The sequence below is a fragment of the Caenorhabditis remanei genome, chromosome I, assembly GCF_010183535.1.
Source record: "Caenorhabditis remanei strain PX506 chromosome I, whole genome shotgun sequence".
NCBI classification, from domain to species: Eukaryota; Metazoa; Nematoda; class Chromadorea; order Rhabditida; family Rhabditidae; genus Caenorhabditis; species Caenorhabditis remanei.
Window position 1 is genome coordinate 1,203,592 of NC_071328.1, and position 13,254 is coordinate 1,216,845.

The 13,254-nt window shown below is 36.1% G+C and overlaps 1 protein-coding gene across 1 annotated transcript; it reads right to left on the reverse strand.

Moving 5' to 3' along the window:
• Window positions 1-1,550: 1,550 nt before the first annotated feature.
• GCK72_000159 (uncharacterized protein) lies at window positions 1,551-11,973 on the reverse strand (the record flags this gene model as incomplete). The annotated part of the gene is made up of 10 exons (XM_053722305.1): window positions 1,551-1,666; window positions 3,226-3,639; window positions 5,211-5,436; window positions 6,295-6,595; window positions 7,056-7,144; window positions 7,582-7,647; window positions 7,908-7,982; window positions 8,865-9,014; window positions 10,047-10,200; window positions 11,582-11,973. 10 exons carry the CDS (start codon window positions 11,971-11,973, stop codon window positions 1,551-1,553), a joined length of 1,983 nt encoding a protein of 660 aa, XP_053590950.1.
• Window positions 11,974-13,254: the final 1,281 nt, after the last annotated feature.

Genomic DNA, 13,254 nt, shown 5'->3' on the forward strand with positions numbered 1-13,254 from the left:
GAGAAAGTGTAGAAGTCATTCCTGACACTAAAAATGACAAAAAATACGAAAAATTTGAGAGAAAAATCGATAAAATCGACGAAAAATACGTCAAAAATTTGAAAATAATTGAAAAAATCAATAAAAATTGGCAAAAATTGCTCAAAATAATACAAATTTTATCCACAAATGTAGGCATCGGGGCGGGGGCGTTTTCAACTACCAATATCAAAAAGTTAATCAAAAATAATTCGAATGCAAGCGCGCTCCAGCGAAAAAATTCAAATTTTGCAGCGGCAAATTCAAATTTTTGAGTAAAAATTCAAATTTCTCGGCGAATTTTACAAATTTCGGTGGAGCGCACTTGAATACTCAAAGTAAATGGAATTCCGCGGGGAAAATAGACAAGTTAGAGGCAAATAAGTGGGAATGTACTAAGAGAATTAAGAAATTAATATACACAAGAAGACGGTCCGATGAGAAGAAGTTGGGCGGAGCTTATCGGCGTTTTGTCACTGGAAATGTGTAGTTTGTAGTTTGTGGGCGGGGTTTAGACTCAAAAATAAGTTTTTTCGTGATTTTTAGGTTAAAAATGGCCATTTTTTCACATTTTTAGAAAAATTTGCAATCTTTTTGGCTGAGAATTCGAAGTTGGTGGCCTAGAAACCCAAAACTCGACCATTATCACGATTTTTGTAAAAATTGGTTTTTTATATCAATTTTTAAGCTGAAATCGACAAAATCCCTCATCACTGAAAAATGAGAAGTTTTGAGTTTTTTTGACTTAAAATTGATATCAAAATTGTAAAAATCGAGATTTTTTGATTTTCAAACACAAAAATCTCGCTTTTTCCACATTTCCCCCTCAAAAAACTCCAAAAATTCAATTTTTGAAATAAAAATTCTTGAAAACTGTGGAAAACCTGAATTTTCATTCCAAAAAACCACTCAAAATCGTTCAAAATTTGTCGAAAACTAGCTGAAAGTGGTTTAAATAGAGATATTGATTTGTCCACGAGGAGTACACAAGTAATTTTTTGGAGTTCTGGGACATTCTGAAACCATAAAGGCTGAAGATTACTGTCTTAAAAGCCAAAATATCGATTTTAAGAGAAAAGTGATATTTTTGGCTTTTAAGACTTTAATTTTCATCCTTTTATGGTTTCAGAATGTCCCGACACTCAAAAATTACTTGTGTACTCCTCGTGGACAAATGAAAATCGCTATTTCAACCAATTTTCAGCCGGTTTTACAAGGGAAGCTTTTAAGTGGGACCTAATGCCAGCAAAAACGACCTATACAGGTCGAAAGAGGATGTTTGAAAACCTATAAATTAACTTTCAAAAGTTGCTTACGTGACCTGTAAGTGGCTGAAATCTCGATCTGAAAATTGACCAATTTTACCATTGATTTGATGTATCTCCTACCACGTTTGTAAAGACTACGGCAGCAGTATAAAAACGTGTTCGATTGGCGCAGGTGGTTAGAGCCTAGGAGGAGAAAAGTTTTGCCCTGGTTCGACCCCCGCACCATTTTTTCTTTTTTTTGTTGATTTTTCCCACTTTTTTCTGTCATTTTTTGGAATCTATCATATAAGTTTTTTGTACCACCACCAACGTGATTCCCTTCTGAATCCATTTCAAATGATGATTAATGAGAAACTTCTGCCAGTTGACAGATGAAAGTGCTGAAATTTATGATTTATGATAGATTCCAAAAACTCATTGAAAAAAGTGGGAAAGATCAACAAAAAAAAAAGAAAAAATGGTGCGGGGGTCGAACCAGGGCAAAACTTTTCTCCTCCTAGGCTCTAACCACCTGCGCCAATCGAACACGTTTTTATACTGCTGCCGTAGTCTTTACAAACGTGGTAGGAGATACAGCAAATCAATGGTAAAAATGGTCAATTTTCAGATCGAGATTTCAGTCACTTACACGTCACGTAAGCAACTTTTGAAAGTTTATTTATAGGTTTTCAAACATCCTCTTTCGATCTGTATAGGTCGTTTTCACTGGCATTAGGTCCCACTTAAAAGGTTCCCTTGTTAGACAAATTTTGAACGATTTTGACTGGTTTTCGGTCTGAAAGTTCGGGGTTTCGGCAGTTTTCGGACATTTTGTTCAAAAAACTCGATTTTTGAATAATTTTGATCGAAATTTGTGGATTTTAAGCCTAAAAATCCCGATTTATCGTACCATTCATCAAATAATTGTTGGCTCTATTTGGGGTTTCTCATCTCATGATCGGTGGCCTAGAAACCCAAAAGAGTAAAAGTTCGGCCATAATCACACTTTCAGCATTTTTTGGACTGAAAATTCGCGTTTTTCACGTTTTTTCAGGGTTTTTTTGTCGAAAAAACTCGATTTTTTGGTAATTTTGATCGAAAATTGGGGATTTTCAGCTCAAAAAATTCCGGGGTTCAGCTTTTTCGTCGATTTTCAGACACATTTTGAAAGATTTTGAGTGTTTTTCGGACTGTAAATCCCGGATTTCAGCATTTTCATCCGTACCATTCATCAAATAGCTGTTAGCTGAAAGCGGTGGCAACCCTAAAAGCTGAAAATTACAGTTCTAAACTTCAAAAAGCGAAAAATTAGTATAAAATTGACATATTTGAGAATTATCAATTTGTACACCTAAAAATGGTAATATTGATCAAAAATTGGGAATTTTCGGCTCAAAAATCCCAAATTTCCCGTATCACAAATAATTGCTACCTGAATGTGGTTTTTGGGGATTTTCACTGAAATATCGAAGTCGACAAATTTTGGAGGATTTAGAGGGGTTTTTCGGACAGAAAATTCAGTTTTTTCGCAGGTTTTGGGAATTTTTATTCAAAAAGTATACTTTTGGGTGATTTTTATCCAAACTATTGGATTTCTGGGCTAAAAACTCGATTTCCAGCTTTCTCGCCGAGTTTCAGACAAGTTTTTGAGGATTTTGAGTGTTTTTCGAACTGAAATTCCGGTTTTTCAGCTTTTTCAGCCATACCATTCATCAACTAATTGTTGGCTCTATTTCGGGTTTCTCATATCAAGATCGGTGGCCTAGAAACCCAAAACAGAAAAAGTTCGGCCATAATCACACTTTCAGCATTTTTCGGTCTGAAAGTTCGGGTTTTTCACGTTTTTTTCAGGGTTTTTTGTCGAAAAACTCGATTTTTTTGGTAATTTTGAGCGGAAAATGATCGAAAAACGGTGATTTTTGGGTCGAAAATCCCGGATTTTCAGCACTTTCATCCGTACCATTCATCAAATAGCTGTTTGCTGAAAGCGGTGGCAACTCATCGATCCTTCCATTCGTCCACTTTCGACTCGCCTCTCCATTCCGTCCGATATGCATCTGAACTTTTCCAATCGCTTTTCGATAAGTAACCCACGCGATCAAATCGAATTCCGCCTGAAAATTCGCGTCCAAATGTGGTTCCAATCGTTCGGATGGAATCGATACGATCACTCCGTTCGTCGCTTTCAGATAATAGAATGTTTTATCGTCTCCATTCACCAATTCTTCGTCTTTCGGATGATATATTGACACTGTATTCGGTTGAGTCAGAGCAATTCTCACTTTCATCTCAATTAGACCTCCGAAACAACGAACTTTTTGTTGGAAACGAGCGATTTTTTCGAGAGATTCGGGGGTGGATGGCTTCATTCGGACTGAAAATTGGAAATTTCTTTGAAAATAAGCATTTTTTGACTAAAAAAAGCAGAAAACCCAAGTTTTTAACTGAAATTCATAGATTTGGTTTAAAAATGAGGGTTTTTCAGGTTTTCAAGCAATTTTCCAGTGGAAAAGATGGATTTTTCACTGAAAAAGATATTAATGAGGTAACAACTGCGCTCCACCGAAATGCCTTTGAAAATTGTCTCTTTTTCTCTGCGTCTCTCAATTTCGCACACTATTTTCTTTTGTTTCGGTAGAGCGCGGTTGTAAGAACCGTTTTCGGCTCAGAAATGAGTATTTTCCAAGTTTTTGAGCAATTATCCAAAGGAAAACGTGGATTTTTCACTGAAAAAGAACATTTTGCAGTGGGAAATTGCAGATTTCGATTATTAGGGTTTAGGCTTAAAGAGTACTTTCGGCGGACTGAAAATTGGAAATTTCATTTGAAAAAAAAAAACGCATTTTTTGACTAAAAAAAGCAGAAAATCCAAGTTTTTTACTGAAATTCGTAGATTTTGGTTTAAAAATGAGGGTTTTTTCAGGTTTTTACGCAATTTTAAAAGGGAAATATCAGTATTTTAACTGGTTATAAAATTTTTTTGATTAAAACGGAAGTTTTTGCCTAAAATTCACAGATTTTGACTTAAAATTGAGGATTTTTAAGTTTTTGAGCAATTTTATGAGGGAAACGATGGATTTTTCACTGAAAATGAACATTTTGCAGTGGGAAAATGCAGTTTTTGAACTGATTATCACGTTTTTGGGACTCATTCTTTCTCTGGTGGCCTAGAAATGTAACTTTATAAGAAAACTAGTCCCTGACGGTGTTTCTAGGCCATCATACTGAAAAAAAACCGTTTTCAGAGAGTTTTTTCGTACAAAAATCGTAAAATTCATAGTTTTTGACCGTTTTTTGACCGCCTTTTCTGGTATTTTCACTCATTCTTTATCTGGTGGCCTAGAAGTCAGACTTTATGGAAAAACTAGTCCCCGGGGGTATTTCTAGGCCATCAGGCTGAAAAAAGCCATTTTCCGAACTAAAATCAAGTTTTTGAGTAGAAAAAATCGCAAAAACAATCATTTTCAACGTTTTTGGTCAATTTTTTTTTGTATTCCACTCATCAAATCAAGAATTTAAAAAGAAAAATCATAAAATTCCTAGTTTTCGGCCGATTTTTTTGGAATTTTTACGAATTCTCTCTCTGGTGGCCTAGAAACCCGCAATTTCGGAAAACTAGTCCCCAGGGGTGTTTCTAGGCCATCAGATTGTAAAAATGACACACCCGATAAGTTTTCAGACAGTTTTCGCTCTAAAATCAAGTTTTTGAGTAGAAAAATCGTAAAATTAGTGATTTTAGGCCGATTTTTCCAGAATTTTCAAACCATTTCAAAAAAAATTGAAAAAAAAACCATTTTCCGCACTAAAATCAAGATTTCGGGTACAAAAACCGTAAAATTCATAGTTTTTTACCGTTTTTTGGCCGATTTTTCTGGATTTTTCGCTCATTTTCGTGATTTTTTCTGTACTTTTCCCCCCAATTTTCACACTCATTCTGCTCCTCACCAGCAATATGTGAATACGGTGCTCTCGGCAACAATTCGTCCTGCGTCTCCATTAAACGTGGCAAAATTTCGAAGAATGCAATCGTGCCGAGTTCAAGGGACCGTCCATTGGGGAGTCCCTCGCACTTCTTCTCGTATAATAACACATTTTGAACGTCTCGTTTCGCCGTGTACAGTAGAGCGCATTTGTCGATCTGTTGGACGACGACACACAGGGCGGATTGTGGCTGAAATTAGAGTCAAATGAGCCGAAATTTCTGAAAATGGGAGAAAAATGACTGAAAATAAGCCAAAAACAGTGAAAAATGACCTAAAATGAGCTGAAAATGGGCGGAGCTTAGCCACAGGGCATCTGGACACAAAGTCACACAGATAGACCCATAATTTCTGTCGCAATACGCTGAAAATGAGCCAAAATTGCTGAAAATCAGACAAAAACAGCTGAAATAAAGCCAAAAACCGTGAAAATAACTTAAAATGAACTGAAAATTGTCTAAAAATGACGAAAATTAATAGAAAATGGGCGGAGCTTAAGCTTGTTATGCATCTGGCCCATTTTGGATCAATTTTCGTCATTTTCAGACAATTTTCAGCCTATTTTGGGTCATTTTTCACGGTTTTTGGCTTATTTTCAGCCATTTTTGTCTGATTTTCAGCAATTTTAGCTCATTTTTAACGTATTTGTCGATATTTTGAACGACGAGCGTATTGCGACTGAAATTATGGGTCTATCTGTGTGACTTTGCGTCCAGATGTCCTGTATACTTGTGGCTAAGCTCCGCCCATTTTCAGCTCATTTCCAGTCATTTTTCACTGTTTATGGCTTATTTTCAGTCATTTTTCTCACATTTTCACCCCCAAAACGTTTTTTTTGTCTGTCTCTGTGACTATGTGTCCTGTTGTCCACAAAATCCGTCCTGGCTAGGCTCCGCCCATTTTGCTCTGATTTTCCGCCTATTTTCAGCTCATTTTGGGTCATTTTAGGTCATTTTTCACGGTTTTTAGATCATTTTCAGTCAATTTCGTCTGATTTTTATGAATTTTGTCTCATTTTCAGCCTATTTTCCACCCCGAATCCCGCCTACCGTTTGCCCAGTCAACGGTCTCTCATCAATCAACCGTTGATACATCTTTCCAGCGACATCTTTCATGTATTCTTTCGCCGGAATCGTCGCCGTTCCCATCGTTCCTTCAGAATCCTCGTCGTCTATCTCCTCATCTGAATCTCCAGTGACGTCAACAGTTGGTTGTGGTGGAGGGGGCGGAGCCATTTGAGTGGTGGGCGGAGCCTGCTGTGAAATCGACGTGGCACTCATGCTCTCAGTGATTTCTTGGAGCTCAATTTGAGATGGGGCGAGATAAGAGTTGGCAGAGGATGATGGGTGACTGAAAACACAAAAATCATAGAAAAAATGGGCGTGGCTTAGCAAAAAATTCGAATAAACGAGATTTTCTGCTCAAAATTGATATTTTTCAAATATTAAAAAGTGGGCGTGGCCTGTGTGCTAGGCTCCGCCCCCAAATTTAAGAAAATGGGGCGTAGCTGCGCAAGCTCCGCCCATTTTTAAACGAAAATTCCATTTTTTGCTCAAAATCGGTCTATTTTCGAGTAGTTTCGACCTTTTTTCAATTTTTAAAAAGTGGGCGTGGCCTGTGTGCTAGGCTCCGCCCCCAAATTTAAGAAAATGGGGCGTAGCTGCGCAAGCTCCGCCCATTTTTAAACGAAAATTCCATTTTTTGCTCAAAATCGGTCTATTTTCGAGTAGTTTCGACCTTTTTTCAATTTTTAAAAAGTGGGCGTGGTCAGGATGCTAGGCTCCGCCCATTTTCAGAAAATTCCACTTACATTTCCCCGAAATGACCCGCCTCCTCATGAAAAACCGGTTGTTGTGGTGCGCCTTGTGGTGGATGTGGCCATCCGTCGCCAGTCATAATCTGAAAATTGGGGAGATTTATGGGGAAAAGGGGCGGAGCCTCCTCAGGCCACGCCCACATATTTTGAATAGGCTCCGCCCACTTCTCACTGAAAAAACGCGGTTTTAACATAAAAATGGGCGGAGCCTGTTTTGGCCACGCCCCCTTTTATAAAAAATACAATTTTTGATGTCAATGAGAGGCTCCGCCCATTTTTTCTCACTAAAACCGCAATTTTTCAACAAAAAATTGCAAAAATTCTAGTTTCGGAGGGGCGGAGCCTGTTTTGGCCACGCCCCTTTTTCTGAAATCTAAAATTTTGATACGGATAGAAAGGTGAAGACGTCAGGATTCAGAATCTGTCGACGGAATTCGGAAAAATCTTCATTTTTATCGTGAAAAAGTGATTTTTTCGCAATTTTTCCGTTAAAAATCGCTGAAAATTCAATTTTCCTCACCGGAATCAGTGCCGGACAGCAATCCTCCAAAAATTGAACGTTGAAGTCGATGATTGGATACAATAGCTGAAAATATTGGGACGGGAATTTATAGGAAAAAAGTGGAGTAGGCGGCTGAAAACGTGGCTCAAAATTTAGAAAATATTCATTTTTCTGGCTGAAAATCGACATTTTTTTCGATTTTTCCAACTTTTTATATGAAAAAATCGTGAAAAATCTTAATTTTCAGTCTTAAAATCGGGATTTTTTGTGTAAAAACGACCCAGAATCTCCATAAAGCCATGATTTCAGTCACATACTCGACGTTTTCCTGGATTAATGCTTACAGCATCACAACTGAATTGACGATTCGAATCTTCGTGTACTCTCAGAACCAACCAACCGCCGAGTGATGCTTGCGCCTGGAAAATGAGATTTGTTAGCTGAAAATTCAGGTTTTTGAGGTTTAAAACTATTAAAAAAGTGTCATTTTTAGTAAAAATCAACATTTTTGGCGTTTTTGAGCGAAAAATATCGGAAAAACCAAGATTTTCTCATTAGAAAATCGAAAAATTGCAGTTTTCCACTATTTTCAAGTGAAAAAAAGTGTGAAAATAGAGTTTTGAGGAGTATGCAAGCGCGCTGCACTGAAATTTGTAAAATTCGCCGAGAAATTTGAATTTTTACCGAAAAATTTGAATTTTTACTCAAAAATTTGAATTTCCTGCTGCAAAATTTGAATTTTACACAAAAATTTGAATTTCCCGCTTCAAATTTTGATTTTTTCGGTGGAGCGCGTTTGCATTCGAATTATTTTTGATTAACTTTTTGATATTGGTAGTTGAAAACGCCCCGCCCCGATGCCTATATTTGTGGATAAAATTTGTATTATTTGGAGCAATTTTTGCCAATTTTTATTGATTTTTTCAAATTTTTGACGTATTTTTCGTCGATTTTATCGATTTTTCTTTCAAATTATTCGTATTTTTGTCATTTTTAGTGTCAGGAATGACTTCTACACTTTCTCGCTCCTCCGTTTTCCGCCACCTTCTTGCCTACCGTAATCCCATTAGGTTAGGATTACTGTAGGTCGCCGTGTGACCACGCCCACTTTTCAGTTTTTTGGCGTTTTTTTGTGCGAAAAATGTGGGAAAATCGAGATTTTTCATCAAAAATCGAAACAAACCTCAATTTTCACTATTTTTGGTTGAAAAAAGTGTGAAACGCCTGTTTTTGGACCATTTTTTCGTTTTTTAAGTCATTTTTAGCCCATTTTCTATAATTTTTCTCCACACAATCAATACCTCGACAATGAAACTGCGTCCATCATAAAACTGATCGGATCCTTTGATCATTTGAAAATCATCGATTATATGCAAGAATTCAATGTCGTAACTGTGCACATCGAACTTCATCGTTTGGTGATTCGCGTGGATACTGAATCGGGCTGTTATCTGGAAATTAGAGAAGTGTGTGTGTGTGTGTCGGTTTGTCCGGATGTCCGCGAAGTGCGCTCCACTGAATTTTTTGTGAAAAATTACTTAAAATCGATAAAATGCTATTCAAAATCGATCAAATAGATGGAAAACGACTCAAAATCGATCAAAATCGACTTAAAATTTTTAAAAAATCACTGAAAATCGATGAAAATCGATAAAAACAAACTCAAACTCGATAAAAATCGACTCAAATTTGTTAAAAATTGACTCAAAATCGATAAAAACCGACTTGAAGTCGATAAAAACCGATTCAAAGTCGATCAAAATCGACTTAAATCGACCAAAATCGACTTAAAATCGATAAAAACCTATTCAAAATCGATGAAATTCTATTCAAAATCGATAAAAATCACTGAAAATCGATAAAATTTGATTCAAAATCGACTGAAAATCAATTAAAATCGACTCAAAAATGATAAAACATCACTGAAAATCTATGAAAATCGACCTAAAACCTGTAAAAATGGACTCAAAATCGATAAAAATCAACTAAAACTCGATAAAAATCTATTAAAATCGACTTAAAATCGATCAAAATCACTGAAAATCTATGAAAATCGACTAAAAACCGGTGAAAATCGACTGAAAGTCGATAAAAACCGATTCAAAAACGATAAAAAGCGACTCAAAATCAATAAAAATCACTGATAATCTATGAAAATCGACGCAAAATTCGACGAAATTCTCAATGGAGCGCACTTTCTCCCTTACTATAAGTTCTCCATTATTCGGATCGAAAATCGATGAAAATCGACTTAAACTCGACAAAAATCGGCTTAAAACCGGTAAAAATCGGTGGACATCGACTTGACATAATTGAAAAGCAGTTAAAATCAGTTAAAATCGCCTTAAAATTTATAATCTTTAAGTTGATTTTTAAACATTTCAAGTGGATTTTCACCTTTTTAAGAAGATTTTCAGTGATTTTAAATGAAAATCAACGCAAAATTCGACGAAATTCTCAATGGAGCGCACTTTCTCCCTTACTATAAGTTCTCCATTATTCGGATCGTGTCTCGACGGATAGAATTTTGCCGACGCGTACATCGGATCGGGCAGTGTATCACGGATCTCGAATCCCACACAATTCGTGTTATCCAATATGAATTCACCGTGGAATTCGGGCGATTGTACTACGAGTCTGGAAAGAAATGTGTGTAGTTTGTAGTGGTGGACTCAAAAAAATGAGATTTTTGAGATTTCGGAGGGAAATAGAGAATGTATTCCAAAATGTGTAGAAAAATATAGACATTTCTATAAATAATACTCAAAAACTCTCACTAAGAGCGAATTGTCAGAACCCAAAATGATCAAAATTGGTCACTGCTGACCGAACTTTTCGTTTTTGTGTTTCTAGGCCACGAAAAGTTCTTCCAGTCGTTCGTTTCACCATTATTATTAAATATTTTATTTTATTTTCAATGTTGTCAGCCTTATCATATTGTTAAAACGAAGGTACTGAAGAAAAATAATGAAAAAAAGAAACGGATCATTTATAACGCTTTTTTCATTGTTTTTATTCAACTGCTTTCGTTTTTCAGTATTATCATAATGACAACATTGAAAACAAAATAAAATATTTAATAACAATGGTGAAACGAACGGATGGAAGAGTTTTCCGTGGCCTAGAAACACAAAAACGAAAAGTTCGGTCAGCAGTGACCAATTTTGATCATTTTGGGTTCTGAAAATTCGCTCTTAGTGACAGTTTTTGAGTATTATTTATAGAAATGTCTATATTTTTCTACACATTTTGAAATAAATTTTCGATTTCTCCCTCATTGTTTTATGTGAAATTTTCAAAAAAATACGTCATTTATCCCCGTTTCTTGTTCGCAATTTAAGGCTCAAAAATCGGATTTTTTGGCTGAAAACCGACAGTTTCAGCATCAAAATGTGATTTTGGACTGAAAAATCCATTTCCGGAGCAATTTTCACTCAAAATGTCATTTCTAGGTCATTTTTCGTTTTTTCGCAATTTTAGGCTCCAAATCGTTTTCAGTCCCTATTAGGTCATTTTTCACAATTTTTGGCTTATTTTCATCCTTTTTTCCCCAATTTTCCCCCTAAATCCCTTCAAAATCGTACTGTAGCCACCGTTTTTTTTTGCTGAAAACCCCGTTTCTGGAGCAGTTTTTACCGGTTTTTTTTCTCAATTTTAGGCTCAAAATTCGGATTTTTGGCTGAAAACCGGATGATGCAGCATAAAAATGTCATTTTTAGGTCATTTTTCTGCGCTTTTTCGCAATTTTAGGCTCAAAAATGCCGTTTTGAGGCCATTTTCGCCTAAAACTGTTCGAAAAAAGGGGTTTTGAGTTGAAAAAATGACATTTTGATCCCCAAAAACTTTACTATCGACTGAAAAACATTGTTGGTCCTTTTTGAGCCATTTCATTCGGATTTTTTCGGCAGTTTCAGCATAAAAATTTGATTTAGGATTAAAAACTCCAAAAATGACATTTTAAGGTCATTTTTCCGAGTTTTTCCCCAATTTTCCCCCTAAATCCCTTCAAAAATCGTACTGTAGCCATCTTCCAATATGCAACTCTTTGACATTCTTATCAATATAAGCCAATCCACCGACTTCTTGCGAATAGAATAAATAATTTGCGTTTCCGTCTTTCGACAATCCAATTATAATTCCATAAATTCGTGTACAATTCACAGGAGTCGGTGACGGCGGTGGGCGGTACTGTTCCTGTGCGGGATACTGTAGTTCTGGTCGAAGAGGGGGCGGAGTCGGAGGGGGCGGGGCGACAGCGTAAGCATACTGTAGTGGTTGGGGAGGAGCATACTGTAGCTGAGGGGCGTATTGTTGGGGGTACTGTAGGGGTACGGTAGGTGGATACTGTTGTTGAATGGGCGGAGCGTATTGAGGTGTGTAGTAGTAACCACCGCCACCGGCACCGTACATCTGAATTTCAGATTCTGAAAATGAGAATTTTGTGTAAAAAAAGGAAAAAAAATAATAGAATTAAGGGAAAATCTGGAGTTTTTCGGCGAAAAAGTGTATAAAAATGGCGTTTTTCAGATAAAAATAGTTGTTTTTGAGGGAAAAGTTGAGTTTTTGACCAAAAAATGTGAAAAATACCGATTTTTCACCTAAAAATAATGAAAAATTCAGTATAAAACAGCAAAAACTAGGACTTTTTTCGATAGGAATCGCCAAAAGTGTGGAAATTGCAATTTTCGCTCAAAATCCCAGATTTCAGGTTGAAAATTAGAGAATTTTCAAGTTTTCGGGTCAAAAACTTCAATAAAACCACATTTTCTAAGTGAAAACTATGATTTTTCGGTTGAAAATGGTGAAAACCAAGAGAAGAAAAGTTTTTTGAGTGAATAATTAAGGAAAAGTGGGAAAAAATGGGATTTTTGCTCAAAAGAAAGCAGATTTTAGTTGAAAATTTTAGACTAAACCATGTTTGCAAGTCAATGTGAAGAAAATGAAAAATTGAGATTTTCAGACTTGTCGAAAATCGGGCCGGGCCGAAATTCCTCTTGGCCCGGCCCGGTCGGCCCGGATTCAAAAATTTCCGACATTAAATTTCAGAAATTTCCGGGGAAAATGGAATTTTTGAGCGAAAAATCGATTTTTGAACTGAAAAAACCCAAATTTTCCAGCTGAAATTGACAAAAATCGATATTTTTCATTCGATATACTCGTTTTCAGCCGATTTTCGTCAGATTTCCCCTTTAAAAGCTGAAAAATGAGAAGAAAATCGATTTCCCGCAAATTAATCCATTTTCTGGACTGAATTTTCCCATATTTTCGGTTGAAATCTACATATTTACACTTAAAAACTGAATTTTGCATCAAAAGCCAATAATTTTTCGAGCTGAAAACGTGCATTTCTCACAATTTTCCAGTTTTTCCGACAAAAAAGTTAAACTTTTTGTGATTTTCTCATGAAAAGCAAAATTGCATCCGATTTTTCAAGTTTTTTTCCTGAAAAACTCCCAATTTTCTCCTCAACCACCAGTTAACAACACATGGGAAAAAATAAAAATCGATATGAAAAGTGATCGGGACACAAACAAACGAAAAAAAAAACGAAAAAAACCAGTTCGGAGAGATGAAATAAAAGAAAAAGCGGTTTTATAGTAGAAAAATGGGGAAAAAATGGGGAAAAATAACAATTTCGGGGGCAAAATCGGTGAAAAAAGGACAGAAAATGGGGAAAAATTGGATGAGAAT